At 39.4% G+C, this 22,634-nt stretch overlaps 1 protein-coding gene across 1 annotated transcript; it reads left to right on the top strand.

The window, feature by feature from the left end:
- Positions 1-4,406: 4,406 nt before the first annotated feature.
- LOC134311562 (polyunsaturated fatty acid 5-lipoxygenase-like) lies at positions 4,407-22,305 on the top strand. Its single transcript, XM_062993198.1, has 14 exons — positions 4,407-4,550; positions 8,618-8,822; positions 8,926-9,007; positions 9,502-9,624; positions 11,930-12,036; positions 12,288-12,460; positions 13,154-13,297; positions 13,394-13,597; positions 19,193-19,279; positions 19,406-19,575; positions 19,719-19,840; positions 21,387-21,487; positions 21,592-21,762; positions 22,126-22,305. The coding sequence occupies exons 1-14, from the start codon at positions 4,407-4,409 to the stop codon at positions 22,303-22,305; spliced, it is 2,013 nt and encodes a 670-aa protein (XP_062849268.1).
- The last annotated feature ends 329 nt before the right edge of the window (positions 22,306-22,634 follow it).

The following is a 22,634-nucleotide window of genomic DNA, read 5'->3' as shown; positions in this document are numbered from 1 at the left end:
TTTTAAGCTACAAAAGCCCCGAAATCGCCTCTGGCGAAGTTCGGGGGAAACAGAGGGCTCCGTCATCAGCCGCAGCTAGAGCCACTCTGTTATGAAAACTGAGTAAAGAGAACCGGTTAACAAAACAGTTAAACAAGCTCCTAGTGCGGATTCGAACCGGGGGGTGCTGGCAGACCAACCGAGTGTCTTACGGAGTCGCCACCCACCGGTTGCCGAATACCACAACTAGATTAGCTAGGGAGACATTAGCGGTGAGAGGACCAGCGCCGTGTCACGGGGCTGGCTTCACCCACTAATGCTAAATGCTAACGGGTAAAATAAAAACAGTACGAGGACTGCACGACATCGCACCACGCTACTTCTAAGAAGGTAAAAGAAAAGCTAATTACCTCAACCTTGCGGTCTACACACCCTGATGGCCTTATGCCACCAGGGGTACCTCCTAAGGCTACAAAAAGAAGCGTGGAGGAGCTGTAATCAGTCCCCACGGACACCGCCGTGCCCAAAACAAAAAGAGAAAACAAGACAGAAGGTGCGACGCCTGCAGCCAGGCGGCGTGCCCTTAAATAAGGGAGCCGCAGCTGCAGGTCGTTCGCCCTAACGAGCTGGCCTATTATTAAAGGCCTAGCTCCATACTGCTCTGTAAGGCCTGTGACGTCGGGGAAGAGTGGTAAGTCCCACAAACGCCACAGAACCTTACACATCAAGGCTCTTCTCTGTACTAGCACCCAAGTGGTGGTACAAACTTCCTCTGTCTGTCCGAACATCTGAATCTCTTGCTGTCTTTAAAAAACAGGTCTTCTTATGGTTGGCCATTGGACCATCATGTTCATACTTGCTCCAAACACTCCTATTCTTAATATTATACATTATAGTTTGTTAAATAACACATCCATTAAATAAGAAAAACATATACTCTATAAAGCAGCAGGCTTTCAAGTCCCTGTCTTACTGAAGGGAAAATCAGATTCAGGGCACTGATAGACAAAAGAATGTTGTTTAAAGTTCCATTTATATATAGATATGGAACTATGTATGTATGTGTCTGTTAAAATAATACAGATGTATGTGTTTCAATGATTCAAATTAGGACTGACTACAAATGAGGTCATAGCAACTCTTCTTTCTTTTGGTTCTTTAATTATAATGTTATGGTGTCCTGTTGCAGAATACACCCAGATTTTATTTTTAACTTCTTTGGAATTATTTATTTGGTTTGTAACGTTCTACGAAAGCACTGATGATGATGCTGTAGGTGGAGTGTAATGGATGACACGCTTAACGTACAACCATTGTGGGCCTTCATGATTAAGTGTTTAGCCTGTTGTGTACAGTATGTACCTATTATAGTAATGGATTTTTGTTCAGTGAAATGACTTTGATCTTTATTGTATTGCAACAAAAGCTTTGCTTCATGCTCACAGGTAAAGGACACTGAGAATCTCATCATATAATCACAATGACTCCATTGTGGGTCAACAAAGACCTTGTTTGCGCAACAAAATAGCTTAATTGTGAAAAATAAAAAAAATGTAATGCAAGTGTCATCACTCTGATGCACATGTTCCGCTGATCCTACAGACAATCCTACCTCTAAAAAGCATTAAAAGAGAAAAAGGGTTAAATTATTTTACAATATATTTACTGCTTAAAATGTAAATTATTTAAATTACATTTAATACCCCCCTTCTATTTTCTTTGTTTAAATTTGGATTTACACCAATCAGATATAACATTAAAACCACCTCCTTGTTTCTACACTCACTGTTTATCACCTCCACTTACCATATAGACGCACTTTGTAGTTGTACAATTACTGACTGTAGTCCATCTGTTTCTCTGCATACTCTTTTAACCTGCTTTTACCCTGTTCTTCAATGGTCAGGACCCCCACAGGACCACCACAGAGTAGGTATTATTTAGGCGGCGGCTCATTTTCAGCACTGCAGTGACACAGACATGGTGGTGGTCCTGACCATTGAAGAACAGCATGAAAGGGGGCTAACAAAGCATGCAGAGAAACAGATGGACTACAGTCAGTAATTGTAGAACTACAAAGTGCTTCTATATGGTAAGTGAAGCTGATAAAATGGACAGTGGGTGTAGAAACAAGAAGGTGGTTTTAATGTTATGGCTGATCAGTGTATTTAATTTCCCCATACACCAGCCAGGGGTGGATTCTTAGAGAGTCTTAGCACATATAGAGGATCACCTGACTGTACTCTCTGTATTCTTCCAGCGCAGGTGTCTGCATTTTGACCAGACAGCAGGAGTTGCTGTTGCAACTTCAACGGTTACACCCCATTTGGCCTTCCCTTCCTCAAACACGACCATTTTTGGCTGTTGCATTTCTGTCCAGGCCGGTGACACTTCTGAGTCTTCAGCCTCTCGTTCAATTGGCGTGTACATTTACCTTAATTTCTGCATTTCAATATATCAATGTGGTCAGATTTTCATTAAATCTAAAATAATATGTGATTGTATGTGATTTGTGTTGCTGATTGCTTCTTTTCAAAGAGAGCCGTATCACAAACAGAGAGACACGCTATGTTACTTCATGATTTTCCCTACCCCTTATGCTGGCACTTTGATAGGCCAACAGAGGTCGCACTTGCAGCAGCAAAGAGAAACCCAGTTCACCTCCCTCCCTCAGACACAGCCAACTGTGTGTAATTTAATCAGAAATTACACTCAAAGACATGTTTACTGTCCTTACATGCAAACCTTAAAACTCTTATCTCCAGGTATTAAGGTATTCATAATTAAACTGAAAGAGAGTTATTAGTCATGATGTCAAGGAAGTTTTATTTTTTAAACAAATGTATCATGAATCATTCATTTCATACAAATGTAATTGGTATGACAAAAAGTGACAAAACAGGGTTAACAAAAATGTAACTTATGGTGATAAATATGCACTGAACTGCCACCATTTACATCTACTCCAAAACTAGTTCAAAACTTGTTCAATATGAACATAATAAATGGTTACAGTATATTTTACCTATTCATAAATCAAAATAAGGTACAACTGTAAATACTTTAATGTATCTTCAAAAAGCCTCACTAATATTTTAGCTGTAAAATGATCATGCCTGAGGAAACATACCTATAGACCAGCTGAAGTAATTCAGCAGGGTCGTTTGCAGACGTTCTTGCAAGACAACAGACAGAAATGTGTGGTGAGGCCAAAGAACCTACACAGGAAATGCCATGTCACAAATAGAAAATTAATTTTGTAGATGTACATTAGAGTTTAAATAGTAGCATTGGAGTATCTGTGCAATGTATTGCATAACTCTAATAAAAATGCTGAAATGCTGTATGTATATGTGAGTGTATGTAGACAAGAGAGATGAAAGGTCTCTTTGTTTAGTTAGGCATATTGCTTTGCATAGATCTGAGATATGTTATGATACTGTACTGTTCAAACGCTTTCTAAAGTTAGTGCAAAAAGCCTTTAGATGCTACTTCCTTAAACTAGAGTGCAAAGCTTTGTCAGAGTCTCATTTACATAGATGAGAATATGTAATAGTGTGAAAAAGAAAGAGCCAGAGATCGGTCTGGGTTTAGCAATGCTGTAAGTGGTGTCCTGTTTAGTCAAAGGTTTTGTATGTAGACAGAAGGAAAAGGGGGTGGGGTGTAGGACAAAGCAAGAGCAATGAGCCTTGGAGTTAAAAGGACTTTTCAGAATGCATAAAACACTGTGAGAGCTGTGAGTTGCCTACAATCATCCACACAGACTACACAAAACCTACAGAGACAACCTGAAAGAAATAGATACTGGCCAAAGGAAAAATCTTTAATACACAATACTAGGTAAGTATATATTCCTGTGTTTTACTATGCTCTGACTTTTAAAACTAACATTTCTCACAATATATGCTACAACTAAGTATTTGTTTATTTTGATTTAGTAGTTTAGTTAAAAATGTATTACACTAATGCTGTATATACTGTAGTGGTAGTTTGACAAAACCAGATGGGCAGTGGTAGCACAGTGTTCGAGGTATTGGACTAGTGATCATAAGGTTGCTGATTCAGCCTTTGAGCAAGGCCCTTAACCCTCAACTGCTTGCATTGTATTCAGTAACAAGTATAAGTTGCTTTGGATAAAAGTGTCTGCTAAATGCCATAACTGTAAGTGTAAGACACATACCATATCCAACAGTATTTATGTCAACTCCTTATTTATTTGCTATAAATATATTGGTTAATTCATTTTACAACTGTGATATTTATGACTACTGAATAGTATCTATGTATTTATGCTTGCATATGTTAAACAACATATAAATGTGACCATGTGGTAATTATTTTAAAATTCAAACACACAGCTATGTGATACACTGCAAATAGTAGCAATTCTCGTCCAAAATGGTTGTTGGGAATTGTGTTTTTTGCAGATGGAGTACACAGTGACAGTAGCTACAGGTACATTAGAGTACTCTGGTACAAATAACTATGTATATGTGACTCTGGTGGGGGAGAAGGGACAAAGTGAGAGGACGCTGCTGGACAACCGAGGCCTGGATCTCCGTAGAGGCGCGGTAAGTCAGAATAAAGGAAGGGTGGCAACTGACATGCTATGCAAACTAAGGGGGGCTGTCAACAGAAAGCTTCCAAACAAGCTGGGATATGCAGAAAAAATGTCATTGTACTGTACACGTGTAGATGTATGTATGATTTATGGAAGCACTTTTGTAAGTCGCTCTGGTAAAAGCGTCTGCTAAATGCCGAAAATGTGGACGGGGGAACTAAAATACGCCCCCTATAGCACAAACAAGCAATAACTGCTTGGCTGTGATGTCACCAACAAAGCAGTGTTATCTGTAATCTCATGTTCTGCTTGCATTTTGACATTCTGCTGTGATGAAGCTTCCAAAAAGTATGGTATATCCAATATGTGTATAATGTTTCTGGTGCAGTTGCATTACAGTGAGGTGTGACATCTTTTGGATAATAGGGCTTTTAAATAAAAGTATGAACCTTTTGTAAACAGTGCAGCAAAGTCTGGATTGTGGATGCATGATTTTATCATGATTGGGCAGTCTACTGTTTAAATAATACACTTCATCAAAAATCATACATTTAAAAAAAATCCTGTCAACAATAAAGGAGAAGTGCAGATTAAGATACTGGGTTAGTAATCAGAAAGTTACCACTTTAAGCACTACAACAACTAAGGGGGTAGTGGTTGAACACTTAACCCTCACTTGCTCAAATTGTATTCAGTCACAATTGTAAGTCATTTTTTTTGGTAAAGCATCTGTTAAATGCCATAAATCTTAAGTCAAAATGTTCATTAGTTAAACCTATTTTTCCCATAAGAAATAATGTAAATATTGTAGAATTAATCCGTGCCAGACCTCCCAAACCCCCCTTACCTAACCTTTCTAATGTCTTAAATGGTCTTTTTTGTTATAAATACAAGTATATTTGCACTTAAATGTTAAATTATAGAATAGACATTCCTGTAATAAACAACAATACACAGTAGTACTGTACTGTACATAAACACACATCACATTTCAGTACAGTATGTGTGCTATACCATACACCATAATACATTGTATTTACCATAAACAACAATAACTCTCATATTTCTCTATTATTTCCTTTCTTATTTCAATAGCGTTGTATTTTGTAGGTGGAAAAACACATTTCACCATGTATATAATGAAGGTTTTGAGTACTATAAGCTTTGCTTAGCTCCACAAAATGACACAATACAGGTCCTTCTCAAAAAATTAGCATATTGTGATAAAGTTCATTATTTTCCATAATGTAATGATAAAAATTTAACTTTCATATATTTTAGATTCATTGCACACCAACTGAAATATTTCAGGTCTTTTATTGTTTTAATACTGATGATTTTGGCATACAGCTCATGAAAACCCAAAATTCCTATCTCAAAAAATTAGCATATCATGAAAAGGTTCTCTAAACGAGCTATTAACCTAATCATCTGAATCAACGAATTAACTCTAAACACCTGCAAAAGATTCCTGAGGCTTTTAAAAACTCCCAGCCTGGTTCATTACTCAAAACTGCAATCATGGGTAAGACTGCCGACCTGACTGCTGTCCAGAAGGCCATCATTGACACCCTCAAGCAAGAGGGTAAGACACAGAAAGAAATTTCTGAACGAATAGGCTGTTCCCAGAGTGCTGTATCAAGGCACCTCAGTGGGAAGTCTGTGGGAAGGAAAAAGTGTGGCAGAAAACGCTGCACAACGAGAAGAGGTGACCGGACCCTGAGGAAGATTGTGGAGAAGGGCCGATTCCAGACCTTGGGGGACCTGTGGAAGCAGTGGACTGAGTCTGGAGTAGAAACATCCAGAGCCACCGTGCACAGGCGTGTGCAGGAAATGGGCTACAGGTGCCGCATTCCCCAGGTCAAGCCACTTTTGAACCAGAAACAGCAGCACTGGACTGTTGCTCAGTGGTCCAAAGTACTGTTTTCGGATGAAAGCAAATTTTGCATGTCATTCGGAAATCAAGGTGCCAGAGTCTAGAGGAAGACTGGGGAGAAGGAAATGCCAAAATGCCTGAAGTCCAGTGTCAAGTACCCACAGTCAGTGATGGTCTGGGGTGCCATGTCAGCTGCTGGTGTTGGTCCACTGTGTTTTATCAAGGGCAGGGTCAATGCAGCTAGCTATCGGGAGATTTTGGAGCATTTCATGCTTCCATCTGCTGAAAAGCTTTATGGAGATGAAGATTTCATTTTTCAGCACGACCTGGCACCTGCTCACAGTGCCAAAACCACTGGTGAATGGTTTACTGACCATGGTATTACTGTGCTCAATTGGCCTGCCAACTCTCCTGACCTGAACCCCATAGAGAATCTGTGGGATATTGTGAAGAGAAAGTTGAGAGACACAAGACCCAACACTCTGGATGAGCTTAAGGCCGCTATCGAAGCATCCTGGGCCTCCATAACACCTCAGCAGTGCCACAGGCTGATTGCCTCCATGCCACGCCGCATTGAAGCAGTCATTTCTGCAAAAGGATTCCCGACCAAGTATTGAGTGCATAACTGAACATAATTATTTGAAGGTTGACTTTTTTTGTATTAAAAACACTTTTCTTTTATTGGTCGGATGAAATATGCTAATTTTTTGAGATAGGAATTTTGGGTTTTCATGAGCTGTATGCCAAAATCATCAGTATTAAAACAATAAAAGACCTGAAATATTTCAGTTGGTGTGCAATGAATCTAAAATATATGAAAGTTTAATTTTTATCATTACATTATGGAAAATAATGAACTTTATCACAATATGCTAATTTTTTGAGAAGGACCTGTATATGATAGAATCAGTACGCGTGAAACAGGTGCAATAAATACAATTTCTATTGTTTATTTAAAATTTAACTATTGTACAATTACCCTCAGCTCTCAACTTTATATATCTCTGCTTCCAGTTTGCTTATAACGTTGGTTTAGCAACTGACTTGAAGTGTTTTCAGCCCCGTAAGACATACATGGAACCCAGTGTTTTAATGATTGCTCTGAAAGCTTCTTTCTTGACTGTCTATAGAGGAATCGTGTCCTTGCATATGTGGATTGTTACTGCATTCGTAATGTTGTTGTTTGCAACAGCCGTGGCTCGACAAACTGTGCAGTATATAGTGTTTTAGTGTGTTCTAAATGAGGCGTCATTTCTTTAGCAGGTTCTTCCGGTGCATATTTGGACTTCCCCTCTTCATCTTCCATCTGTTTTTGTCTATTTTTTTCACCATATTGAAGAAACCTCTCTCATCTGTTAACACTGTCATGCTAACGCTACCTGGCTGACTACTTAATCTGCACAGCGCTCCACAGCTGTTAAAATAAACTATGTTACGATATGATGGTATATGAAAAATCCATACCGTATGAGGAATCAAAGACGGTATACCAAATGTACTGTCATACCGCCCAGTTCTACTTCTTACCAAACAAAGCAACAAAGCACTAATGTTAAGACTTTTTTCTTCCTTTTATTTTTAACATGTATTTGTTTATGCCCATGGATATGTATGTTTGGTTAATATTTAAAATTAAAAAAGACTTTGTGTGTATAATTTAAGTGAAAATATGTACAGAAAGTATATTAAATAGCAAAAAATGTTGAATAAATATTTCCCTCAATGTTGCTTGAAGGTGCATGTAGATTTTCACTTTTGTCTGTATACAGATATAATTTATGTAAATACACACATTTTATGACACTGGTTGTAGAAAAGTAGCTAAAATTTTGACATCGCAATTCAAAATAATTAGGTTAAAAGATACTTCTTATTTAATGTTTAGTGTTTATACATTTTGCTTAGTATGCAAGATGTAATTAATTTTAATTGTATTTAATTTTACAAAGAAATGTTATATACGGTAATGTTTTTATTGAAATTATGCTATAATTTAAGACCAAATCTGAGATACTGACTTCAAAGTTTAATTACTAACCTGTGTGTAAAATACAATTTAGGTAAGTAAGTGTGGAAAAAAAAACTTTTTCAATGGTCCGGCAGGGACTTTCTGATCATTGTGGTATGCTGATTCTTTTATTTTGCTTTCAGTAAATTGCACAAAAAGTATACAATACCCTGTCTCCTTTTTTTTCCTAAAGGTTGATGATTACACAGTAAAGAGCTCAGTTCCTCTGGGTCGCCTGCTCCTTGTGCGCTTAGAGAAACAGAGGTACTGGGTGGAGGATAATTGGTACTGCCGCTATGTTAAGGTCACACCTGCAGCAGGAGGAAAAAACTCTCAAACATTCCCCTGTTATTGCTGGCTAGTGGGGGATGTGACAGTAGAGGTACGCGATGGTACAGGTCAGTCACTGCCCCAGAAAGCTACTTTATCATAAGGTAATCCGAGCTCAAGATTAAAATACATTTCTAAAATGTGGCTTCTTTCTGTTTTACTTTTTTACAGCTAAGAAGCTGAGTGAGGAGATTCATCCTGAGGAGCTGGCTCATAGACAAGCAGAGCTACAGCAAAAACAGAAAATATATCGGTTTGTATGTTTCAGCATTATAAACTTATGACACCCCTCCTACTTAAAAATGTATAGATTATTGGCAACAGTTTAGGGAAGGAACACTCTTTTACAGCATGATGGCACCCCTGTGCAAGGTCCAGAAAAACATAGTTTAAAGTGGCCTGCACAAAGGTCTGACTTCAATTGTCATTTATCTTCTTTGGGATAAATTGAAATGTTGTGACACAGACGTTAGCCTCCAACATCATTTTCACTCTCAAATGTTTTTTTAAAGAATATTAATATTAGCCATGAAGTCTCTATAGACACAGTTTGGCAGTAAATGTGTCATGTGACACTGTTTCAAAATCTAGTAAAAACCTTATTCACATAAGTAAAGGCTGTTACATTAAAAAAAAATCATATAACTGATGTTATGTCTTTATGTTTATGACTTTATGTTATGTGTCCAGATTATTTTGTGCTGTTTGTATAGCTTACTATTGTATGTGATCTGTTTGTTATGTTAGATGGCAAGAATGGGCTCCAGGTATTCCCAAATGCATAGATGCAAAAACAGAGGCAGACCTACCCCAGGATGTTCGCTTTGCCAATGAGAAGCGCTGCGACTTTGAACGATCACTTCACTTAGCGTAAGCAATTCGTTATTTAGTGTGTAATGTAGCCAACAACAATTAAAAAGGTGTACATACGTACCTAATATGCTATCTATTATTTCATCCAAAATTAAGTGACTTTAAAGGACTTTCTTTGCATTAAATTATGGTTAAACCAACCACATTGTGACCACATTATAAGAATCCCAATGCATAAAACTTTTTTACTGAGAGACAGAACAGCAGCTTCTGCACAGATACAGAATAGTGGTCTCAAAACCACTTTTCAGGAAGGTAAATAAGGCAAAATACTTTGCATAGAACATACAGACAGTGGGACAGTGGTCGAATTATAGTACAAAGGTTATTGAATATTACCATTTTTAAAAAATTCACAATAAGCAGGTGAATTGGTAACTCAGATTATTGAGTCATGATTGGGTATAAAAGGAGGATCCACCAAAGCCTCAGTCTTTACAAGCAAAGATGTGTTGTGGCTCACCACTTTGTGCCAGACTTCATGAGAGAATTGTCAGTCAGATAAAATAAATCTCAAATGTTTACCTTACACTAACAATATTTAAAGTTTCAAGTTTATTTGTCATTTGTACAAATGTTAGCAGCAATTTTACATTGAAATGTGTGTTGGGAGGCTCGGGATCTCTAAAAGTATGCTATAATAAAAAAGTGAGTACACCCCTCACATTTCTGCAAATATTTTATTATATCTTTTCATGGGACAACACTATAGAAATAAAACTTGGATATAACTTAGAGTAGTCAGTGTACAACTTGTATAGCAGTGTAGATTTACTGTCTTCTGAAAATAACTCAACACACAGCCATTAATGTCTAAATGGCTGGCAACATAAGTGAGTACACCCCACAGTGAACATGTCCAAATTGTGCCCAAAGTGTCAATATTTTGTGTGACCACCATTATTATCCAGCACTGCCTTAACCCTCCTGGGCATGGAATTCACCAGAGCTGCACAGGTTGCTACTGGAATCCTCTTCCACTCCTCCATGATGACATCACGGAGCTGGTGGATGTTAGACACTTTGAACTCCTCCACCTTCCACTTGAGGATGCGCCACAGGTGCTCAATTGGGTTTAGTCCATCACCTTTACCTTCAGCTTCCTCAGCAAGGCAGTTGTCATCTTGGAGGTTGTGTTTGGGGTCGTTATCCTGTTGGAAAACTGCCATGAGGCCCAGTTTTCGAAGGGAGGGGATCATGCTCTGTTTCAGAATGTCACAGTACATGTTGGAATTCATGTTTCCCTCAATGAACTACAGCTCCCCAGTGCCAGCAACACTCATGCAGCCCAAGACCATGATGCTACCACCACCATGCTTGACTGTAGGCAAGATACAGTTGTCTTGGTACTTCTCACCAGGGCGCCGCCACACATGCTGGACACCATCTGAGCCAAACAAGTTTATCTTGGTCTTGTCAGACCACAGGGCATTCCAGTAATCCATGTTCTTGGACTGCTTGTCTTCAGCAAACTGTTTGCGGGCTTTCTTGTGCGTCAGCTTCCTTCTGGGATGACGACCATGCAGACCGAGTTGATGCAGTGTGCGGCGTATGGTCTGAGCACTGACGGGCTGACCTCCCACGTCTTCAACCTCTGCAGCAATGCTGGCAGCACTCATGTGTCTATTTTTTAAAGCCAACCTCTGGATATGACGCCGAACACGTGGACTCAACTTCTTTGGTCGACCCTGGCGAAGCCTGTTCCGAGTGGAATCTGTCCTGGAAAACCGCTGTATGACCTTGGCCACCATGCTGTAGCTCAGTTTCAATCTTATTATAGCCCAGGCCATCTTTGTGGAGAGCAACAATTCTATTTCTCACATCCTCAGAGAGTTCTTTGCCATGAGGTGCCATGTTGAATATCCAGTGGCCAGTATGAGAGAATTGTACCCAAAACACCAAATTTAACAGCCCTGCTCCCCATTTACACCTGGGACCTTGGCACATGACACCAGGGAGGGACAACGACACATTTGGGCACAATTTGTACATGTTCACTGTGGGGTGTACTCACTTATGTTGCCAGCTATTTAGACATTAATGGCTGTGTGTTGAGTTATTTTCAGAAGACAGTAAATCTACACTGCTATACAAGTTGTACACTGACTACTCTAAGTTATATCCAAGTTTCATGTCTATAGTGTTGTCCCATGAAAAGATATAATGAAATATTTGCAGAAATGTGAGGGGTGTACTCACTTTTGTGATACACTGTAAACATGTAACTATATCCAAAATCTGTGATGTGGAAGTCTATATGTGGCAAATACAGATTGATGCATAAGAACTCTTCCTTCATTAGGCTTTTGGAACTTTCTTTGAAGAAGCTGGTCATTTGGTTTGGACAGTCTTGGAATGATCTGGAAGATTTTAAGCAAATATTTTGGAAACTGAAGAGTCCCTTTGGTGGTAATGTATCCATTCTTTTAGCTTGTTACATGTATTCTGAATGTAAAGCTTACCAAAAGCATTTAAGTTGAGTATTAACAGTAGTTTTGTCTATTATTAGCCATTGCACTTCTGTATAATCAATTTCTGTTGGAATTATAGAATGTAGTTTAATTATTATTGCTTAATGATGTTATAAAAATGTTTTGATATGCCACTTTAACTAAATACAACATGCTATGATACTTATTTACTCCTGTTTATGTGATTAGAATATGTCATGGAACACTGGAAGGAGGACTGGTTCTTCGGGTATCAGTTCATGAATGGCTCAAATCCACGAATGATCCAAAGGTGCATGAGTCTGCCTTCCAACTTTCCTGTTTCAGGAGATATGGTGCAGGCCTTCCTCAGCCCTAATACTACTCTGGACAAAGAGCTCAAGGTTGGATGTAGTGCATAGGTTCAGTGTGTTGGGTTTAGTGCCTAGCATCTTGTTTTTTTGGATCTAATGCATAACCTGTCCCCTGGTTTGTTTGGGTTTGTTGGGTTGAGGGCACAAACTATTGTTTTATTGTGTTGTTTTATTTCAAGTTAAATACATAGCATGTGTAAACTTTTAATTAACTATGTTATTGTTATTAACATTTATGCTTCTGTGTGACCCAGCTGAGTAACAGGTTAAGAACCACTGGATTAATGTCTAAACGTTTCATTTGGTACATTTGACTTCATTCGGCCTGTAAATTGTTTCATGGATTTATTTATTATCATTTTGTCCACAGCCTGTGTTGTGGTTCTCTTGTGTATAACAGTTTTACAGGGTTCATAGTGTTGGCTTGTGTACATAGCCTGGAAAATAGTTTTAATGTGTTCACTTGGTTGAAGTGAGAGCATAACATGTAATTGGGGTTAGATTTATTGATGAATTGGTTTGGGTTTAGTCCATAGTTTTTTAAACAGTTTATTAATTGAATCATGTTTAATTCATTGATTGTAATGTAATGACTTTGACCAGTGAGTTTAGTTTCTTTAACTGATTAAGGTAAATATATTTTACCAGAACTCAAAAATCTTTACTGATAAGATAAAGATAAAAAAATCTTTACATCATAAGATTCTATTTCTTTCATCGCAGGCTGGAAATGTATATCTTGTTGACTATGCAATAATGGATGGTGTCCCTGCAAATGTGATCAGAGGAAAAACACAGTATATCGCAGCTCCTTTGTGTTTACTATATGATCATCCAGACAAAGGCCTTATTCCTATTGCCATACAGGTAGTGTTCTAATCCTAAGTAGTTGTAATGACATATGTCTAATAAAAATGCTTATTAAAAACATTCTCTTACCCCTCTTCTGTCTCGTGCTTTCAGCTTGAGCAGAATCCAAGCAGGGACACCCCAATCTTTCTTCCAAATGACCCACCCCTTGCCTGGTTATTGGCTAAAATATGGGTTCGTCATGCAGAGTTCCAGATTTTTCAGGTTCTGTCACATCTGTTGCGCACTCACCTTGTAATTGAGGTGTTCTGTGTGGCCACACTGCGCCAACTCCCTTCAGTCCACCCAATATACAAGGTAAGTAAGAGGGCATGGACATTGTTTTGAGGTTCTGTTTTGTTAAGTGAATTTCTGCATTTTAATCTGCTGTTAAAATGTACTCAGTGGTTTTTGTGAGCAGTAATATTGGTTTGGTTTAAAAGCACTCACAGGGGCTTTGTAATCAAGCCCAGGTATGTTTTTCCTCCAGGCCTACAATACATTTACATTAAACATATTTTCTACAGTTTTATTTTATGTACGTTGACCTTATTTGTTACAAACAATTAATTATATATACTATTCCCCTTTTAAAGTTTTAGTTTATTTTTTTTAATTGAACTGAACATACACTGATAAGCCATAACATTAAAACCACCTCCTTGTTTCTACACTCACTGTACATTTTATCAGCTCCACTTACCATATAGAAGCACTTTTTTATTTCTCTACATACATTTTTAGCCTGATTTTACCCTGTTCCTCTTTGGTCAGGACCCCCACAGAACCACTACAGAGCAGGTATTATTTAGGTGGTGAATCATTCTCAGCACTGCAGTGACACTGACATGGTGGTGGTGTGTTAGTGTGTGTTGTGCTCAGAGGCGATTTAACCTGCCTGTGGGCCCAGGGGCTACGGCTGGTTGTGGGCCCCCACGTATATATACAGTGTATCACAAAAGTGAGTACACCCCTCACATTTCTGCAGATATTTAAGTATATCTTTTCATGGGACAACACTGACAAAATGACACTTTGACACAATGAAAAGTAGTCTGTGTGCAGCTTATATAACAGTGTAAATTTATTCCTCCCTCAAAATAACTCAATATACAGCCATTAATGTCTAAACCACCGGCAACAAAAGTGAGTACACCCCTTAGTGAAAGTTCCTGAAGTGTCAATATTTTGTGTGGCCACCATTATTTCCCAGAACTGCCTTAACTCTCCTGGGCATGGAGTGTACCAGAGCTTCACAGGTTGCCACTGGAATGCTTTTCCACTCCTCCATGACGACATCACGGAGCTGGCGGATATTCGAGACTTTGCGCTCCTCCACCTTCCGCTTGATGATGCCCCAAAGATGTTCTATTGGGTTTAGGTCTGGAGACATGCTTGGCCAGTCCATCACCTTTACCCTCAGCCTCTTCAATAAAGCAGTGGTCGTCTTAGAGGTGTGTTTGGGGTCATTATCATGCTGGAACACTGCCCTGCGCCCCAGTTTCCGGAGGGAGGGGATCATGCTCTGCTTCAGTATTTCACAGTACATATTGGAGTTCATGTGTTCCTCAATGAAATGTAACTCCCCAACACCTGCTGCACTCATGCAGCCCCAGACCATGGCATTCCCACCACCATGCTTGACTGTAGGCATGACACACTTATCTTTGTACTCCTCACCTGATTGCTGCCACACATGCTTGAGACCATCTGAACCAAACAAATTAATCTTGGTCTCATCAGACCATAGGACATGGTTCCAGTAATCCATGTCCTTTGTTGACATGTCTTCAGCAAACTGTTTGCGGGCTTTCTTGTGTAGAGACTTCAGAAGAGGCTTCCTTCTGGGGTTACAGCCATGCAGACCAATTTGATGTAGTGTGCGGCGTATGGTCTGAGCACTGACAGGCTGACCCCCCACCTTTTCAATCTCTGCAGCAATGCTGACAGCACTCCTGCGCCTATCTTTCACAGACAGCAGTTGGCTGTGACGCTGAGCACGTGCACTCAGCTTCTTTGGACGACCAACGCGAGGTCTGTTCTGAGTGGACCCTGCTCTTTTAAAACGCTGGATGATCTTGGCCACTGTGCTGCAGCTCAGTTTCAGGGTGTTGGCAATCTTCTTGTAGCCTTGGCCATCTTCATGTAGCGCAACAATTCGTCTTTTAAGATCCTCAGAGAGTTCTTTGCCATGAGGTGCCATGTTGGAACTTTCAGTGACCAGTATGAGAGAGTGTGAGAGCTGTACTACTAATTTGAACACACCTGCTCCCTATGCACACCTGAGACCTAGTAACACTAACAAATCACATGACATTTTGGAGGGAAAATGATAAGCAGTGCTCAATTTGGACATTTAGGGGTGTAGTCTCTTAGGGGTGTACTCACTTTTGTTGCCGGTGGTTTAGACATTAATGGCTGTATATTGAGTTATTTTGAGGGAAGAATAAATTTACACTGTTATATAAGCTGCACACAGACTACTTTTCATTGTGTTAAAGTGTCATTTTGTCAGTGTTGTCCCATGAAAAGATATACTTAAATATCTGCAGAAATGTGAGGGGTGTACTCACTTTTGTGATACACTGTATATAGGTGTTGTAAGGTTGTGCACTCACTGTGTATTGTGATTACATATACAGTGCCTTGCAAAAGTATTCGGCCCCCTTGAACTTTTCAACCTTTTGCCACATTTCAGGCTTCAAACATAACGATATGAAATTTTAATTTTTTGTGAAGAATCAACAAGTGGGACACAATCGTGAAGTGGAACGAAATTTATTGGATATTTTAAACTTTTTTTAGAAATAAAAAACTGAAAAGTGGGGCGTGCAATATTATTCGGCCCCCTTGCGTTAATACTTTGTAGCGCCACCTTTTGCTGCGATTACAGCTGCAAGTCGCTTGGGGTATGTCTCTATCAGTTTTGCACATCGAGAGACAGAAATTTTTGCCCATTCTTCCTTGCAAAACAGCTCGAGCTCAGTGAGGTTGGATGGAGAGCGTTTGTGAACAGCAGTTTTCAGCTCTTTCCACAGATTCTCGATGGGATTCAGGTCTGGACTTTGACTTGGCCATTCTAACACCTGGATACGTTTATTTGTGAACCATTCCATTGTAGATTTTGCTTTATGTTTTGGTTCATTGTCTTGTTGGAAGATAAATCTCCGTCCCAGTCTCAGGTCTTTTGCAGACTGCAACAGGTTTTCTTCTAGAATGGTCCTGTATTTGGCTCCATCCATCTTCCCATCAATTTTAACCATCTTCCCTGTCCCTGCTGAAGAAAAGCAGGCCCAAACCATGATGCTGCCACCACCATGTTTGACAGTGGGGATGGTGTGTTCAGGGTGATGAGCTGTGTTGCTTTTACGCCAAACATAACGTTTTGCATTGTGGCCAAAAAGTTCGATTTTGGTTTCATCTGACCAGAGCACCTTCTTCCACATGTTTGGTGTGTCTCCCAGGTGACTTTTTATAGATATCTTTGAGAAATGGCTTTCTTCTTGCCACTCTTCCATAAAGGCCAGATTTGTGCAGTGTACGACTGATTGTGTCCTATGGACAGAGTCTCCCACCTCAGCTGTAGATCTCTGCAGTTCATTCAGAGTGATCATGGGCCTCTTGGCTGCATCTCTGATCAGTCTTCTCCTTGTTTGAGCTGAAAGTTTAGAGGGACGGCCGGGTCTTGGTAGATTTGCAGTGGTCTGATACTCCTTCCATTTCAATATGATCGCTTGCACAGTGCTCCTTGAGATGTTTAAAGCTTGGGAAATCTTTTTGTATCCAAATCCGGCTTTAAACTTCTCCACAACAGTATCTCGGACCTGCCTGGTGTGTTCCTTGGTCTTCATGATGCTCTCTGCGCTTTAAACAGAACTCTGAGACTATCACAGAGCAGGTGCATTTATACGGAGACTTGATTACACACAGGTGGATTCTATTTATCACCATCAGTCATTTAGGTCAACATTGGATCATTCAGAGATCCTCACTGAACTTCTGGAGTGAGTTTGCTGCACTGAAAGTAAGGGGGCCGAATAATATTGCACGCCCCACTTTTTAGTTTTTTATTTCTAAAAAAAGTTTAAAATATCCAATGCATTTCGTTCCACTTCACGATTGTGTCCCACTTGTTGTTGATTCTTCACAAAAAATTACAATTTCATATCGTTATGTTTGAAGCCTGAAATGTGGCAAAAGGTTGAAAAGTTCAAGGGGGCCGAATACTTTTGCAAGGCACTGTATTCTGATACTTAATTGTCTTTTAGTTATTTTTATATTTTACTTAACGAAAATATTGTCGTGTTTTTACTTTCGCTATCACAGCACTTTACTGCTAGCATTAGCCACTTGCTACTGTAGAGGGTCGGCTCACCTAGCCGCTGTCCGGTGGGGATGCTGTGGGTCTTTTGCTGTGCGGTGGTGGAGGTGTGGGAATAAAGACACACGACAGGGTCGAGTCACTTTAACTGTTTAATCAGGACTTCAATGAGCGTTACAGCACTTTACACCGCCTAGTTCCAGAACCCGAACTTCCATGCTGGGACCATAAGGCGAGTCTCATAAACAAAACTGACTGCAGAACGTCCGAACACACGTGTATAAACCTGGTGCTGCATTCTGATTGGCTGAGCTGACTGTCACTCACATACTAGCTCTAACGTGCACGTTGCTTAACTGAAACCACCAATCAGAATTACAGCAGCTCGAAATTATCTGGCCAATCACCAGTCAGAAATATGAATAACGTGTAAATGATTTACAAAATCATTGGTTTGTAAGCTTCCCCATTCATAACAAAATAAATAAAACATAAAACAGCCAATCCGGGGCCCTCAATTATTTGGGGCCCCTGGGCTGAAGCCCAGGTAAGCCCGTGCATTAAATCGCCCCTGGTTGTGCTGTATGAGTGGATCAGACACAGCAGCGCTGCTGGAGTTTTTAAATACCGTGTCCACTCACTGTCCACTCTATTAGACACTCCTACCTAGACACACCACCACCATATCATTGTCACTGCCATGCTGAGAATGATCCACCCATTAAATAATACCTACTCTGTAGTGGTCCTGTGGGGTCCTGACCATTGAAGAACAACATGAAAGGGGGTAACAAAGCATGCAGAGAAACAGATGGACTACAGTCAGTAATTGTAGAACTACAACGTGCTTCTATATGGTAAGTAAAGCTGATAAAAAAGACAGTGAGTGTAGAAACAAGGAGGTGGTTTTAATGTTATGGCTGATCAATGTATTTTGTTCAAATTTTTTACATCACAAAAACTGGCATTTTAACAGGGATGTGTGGACTTTTTATATCCCTGGTAATTGAAAACTGATTGTGAGCCAAGCTGTTTTATTCAAAATCAATGTCTGACCTAATGACCAATTTCACTGAATGTGAGAATGTTTTTTTTAGATACATTCCACTTTGTGGAAAAACCTTCCTAGAAGAGTAAAGGCTATTACAATCTATATAAAGAGGGGAAGCTTTATGTAACTGTTTATTGCTTTGTAACCATATGTTCCAAAGCTCAGGTTCAGGTATCCATGTACTTTTGTCCATAAAGTGTACCTGCTGTTCTGTAATTTTATCAATTGGATGGCACAGTGGAGCAGTGTGTAGCAATGTCGCCTCAGAGTGAGGCCACTTGGGGCTATTAAAAAATGCCCTGTGTGTGTGTTTAAAGACTTTCTCCTAATGAATTGGACCCTGACCGGGATAAAGCAGTGGTAAAACATACAATTAATGAATGGACTGAATTATCAGTTTGAAGACAATCTTGGATATAGATGTGAGACTTTGGTGCCACGTTTCAATACATCATGAGTCCATTTTGCTTGTAAGCTCTGCAACAGTGACTGCTGAACAGGAAATGAATAATTAATTATCTATTCTTGATCTTTGCTGCAGCTGCTCACTCCTCATTTGAGGTACACACTAGAGATAAACTGCCGTGGGCGTTCACAGCTCATCTCTAATGATGGCATCTTTAAAAGGGTAAGCCTCACCAACAGAACATATATAATAAGTATTAAATGTAATAGGGCATAATCTTTAATACTCACAACATGTTTTATTCTGTATGCATACACATAAGCAGTAGAAAGCATGGTTTTCTTGCAGGTGGCGTCTACAGGTGGTGATGGACTGCTAATCCTGTCTCAAAGAGAGTATAAGGTCCTGACCTATCGCTCCCTCCAACCACGATTTGACTTCCTTGACCGTGGTGTTACTAAACTCAAAAACTACTACTACAGAGATCATGCTCTGATGCTTTGGGATGCCATTCACAAGTGAGATTGCTAAATTAAGATTGAGTAAAAGATCATGCCCTGTAGCTGTTAATCATATTTACTGTTATAATGTTGCTTTATTCTGGAGAGACTGTAATCACTAGCTATCCATGTTGACAGACCAATATCTACTCTTTTCACAGCTTTGTATCAAGCATGGTCTCTCTGTATTACAAAAGTGACCAAGAGGTGGCACAGGACTCTGAACTGCAGGCATGGATTAAGGATGTGGTTGAGAAAGGCTTTGCGGACGTGCCCCAGTTTGGTCAGTTTATCAAAACAAAAAAAGCAGCACAATATATAACATTGTTGGGTTTCATTACAACAGGTTGAGATAAATACTTCTCCATCTCTAACTACAAATTCAATTAACTTCTGGGAGATATAAGCCTAAAGCAGCTGAGACATAATCCCTGTGTCTGTTTCATGGTCATCGGCTAGACGAACATGCCAAAAACAACACTAGTACGAGCTGATCCTTGATGGCATCCTTGTAAGCTACCTAAACCACCACAACTGGCACCTCTTGATTTGAAGTATCTAAGGCTCTTTTTCCAGTTTAGCTCAAATACCTAAGATGCTAAAGTTTTGAAGTGAATTTATTTAAATGCATTCCAATTGCATAGCTGAGCACCTGTCTGCCTCTACATCCCCAAGTCAGAAAAAGTTGGGACAGTATGGACAATGCAAATATAAAACGCTGTATTTTACTTTTTTATTTTTTATTTTTTTTATTTAATTGCAGACCCAATATATTTAATGTTTTGTCTGGTCAGATTAATTTGATTTGTTAATGTACACCCATTCATGCATCTCAGACCAGCACTTCATCACTTGGTATCCTTGGTGCCAAAATGCCTTTTAATTGTTATGAGAAGGAGTGGCGACAATACAAAGTGATAAATGCTTTTTTGGATGTGATGTATGTGTTGTAGACCTAAAATGCAGGAATGAATGTACTAACAAATGAATTGAAGTTGACCACAAACTTTACATTTATATTTTTCATGTTGTCCCAACTTTTTCTGATTTGGGGTTGTACTTTTGCTCTTATTCTTTCAGTTAACAGCTCACGGTTGTAGGTGAGAATAGGGATGTACACTCACCAGAACACTTTTGCACAAGGTCTCAGGGTACTAAATTTTTCCCCACATAGAGAAGGTTCTCCTTCATCAATTGAATATGCCACACTTTTAGGGGAAAGAACCATGGCCTCAAAGGTGGTTCTCAGTCAAGTTGCCTAATATGTTCAAGTGGGCTAAAATGTTTGAGTGCCAAAGCCTAAATTACATCATCCTCCAATAGGAGTTTGTTATTTTTATACTTTCATGTTGGACACCTCTCCAGCATTGACACCCTGTTCATGAGTATTACAAATGTCAGAAGGTCTTGCACATGTTTTGATATGACACTATCAACAACTCAACCTGTCCAATGTCCTTATCTTAATCAATCTCATCCACAGCTGCATCCTTACATTGCTGGAGGATTTTAATCAACGTAGTAATTTCCACCTGTGACCTCTCTAAAGATTTCCTTGTTCCTAGTCAGTTACAAGAAGTGAAGTGTATTCATGTAGTCCTCTCTATAGATCACAAATAGGTCAATTCAGCTACGGTAACTAAAACAATAATACAAAAACAAAACTACATAATAAAGCACAATAAAATACAATTCATAAAAGTACTAGATTTGGGAAAAAAGGGTTCATATTAAATGTATTTTCAAAAATAATAACACTGCCTGACACATCTGTGTTTCCTATGTGGGGTAATAAGCATGTTCTTGGTATATATATATATATGTGACAGGTCTCTCTAAAGAACTAAAGAAAAAAGTGGAACTGGTCACTCTTTTAAGTGTGGTCATATTTACTGCCACAGCACAACATGCAGCAACCAACAATGGACAGGTAAGGGACATCCCAATGTTTTATGTTAAGTGTGACAAACCCTTTTCATAGTCTTCAAATTAATCTTGTTCATTTTTGCCTTTTATGCACTGTTTATACTCTAGTTTGATTATTGTTCCTGGGTACCCAACACACCTTGCACCATGCGTCAGCCTTCACCCAAAGACAAGGATGCTGTCACTATGGGACTAATCATGGACTCACTACCAGATATCAGCCAGTCATGTATGGAGTTGGCAATCACATGGCATTTGGGAAGGCTCCAGCCAGATGCAGTAAGTCAACACTTTTTTATAACAAACCGATCTGTTAAACCTCCTCACTGCATTTTGGAAGAGCTAGTATAATGACCATAGTGCCAAGTGCCATATGGTGTCATGGGGACCAGGATTTTATCTCCCACCTCCCAACCACATTTATCACAGTTAATGCACTAAGTTTCTGTAACTTTACAGCTAATGCTTACTCTGTTTATTGCCATTTACAATAATATGCTAGCCAGAAAGCACATGCATGATGTAATTAATGCATTTATCATGTAAACCGTTTTGGATAAAAGCATTTGCTGAATGCTACAAATGTAAATCTATTTTTCTAATCTGTTTTTATTGTTTCCCTTTCTGCCCTCTTTTTTGTAGATACCTCTGGCAAAGTATGAGGAAGAGTACTTTACAGAGCCGGCAGCCCAAAAGGCACTTGACAGGTTCAGGCAGGAGCTGAAGGACATTGAGAAGCAGATTCTGGATCAGAACAAGGGCCTTGAACCTCCATATCTTTACCTCTGTCCTAGCCGAATAGAGAACAGCATTACTATATAGTCACATGTGTGAGGATTCTGCAGTTTGATGCCTTCTGCTTAAGAATGTGTTTAATTTATGTGATTTATACACGTTAGGTTCTTTTGGGTATATTATTATATGCACTCTTGATATTGCCTTATACAAATATCCACCTCTTTTCTTTTATTTTAGCGTATTTTCTCCTAGTCTAGTTGTTTCCAATTCCCTGTTTCAAACTCTGTGTCCATTCTATGTGAAGTTTCTCCCTGTGCATGTGCTCCAGTTTTCTCCCACAAGTCCAAAGACATGCAGCCTGGCCATTTGGAGCTACTAACAATTGCCCTGTGTGTGTTGGCTTAATGATTCAA

This window comes from Trichomycterus rosablanca, chromosome 4 (assembly GCF_030014385.1).
Source record: "Trichomycterus rosablanca isolate fTriRos1 chromosome 4, fTriRos1.hap1, whole genome shotgun sequence".
NCBI lineage: Eukaryota > Metazoa > Chordata > Actinopteri > Siluriformes > Trichomycteridae > Trichomycterus > Trichomycterus rosablanca.
This window is presented reverse-complemented; position numbering and strand designations above follow the sequence as displayed.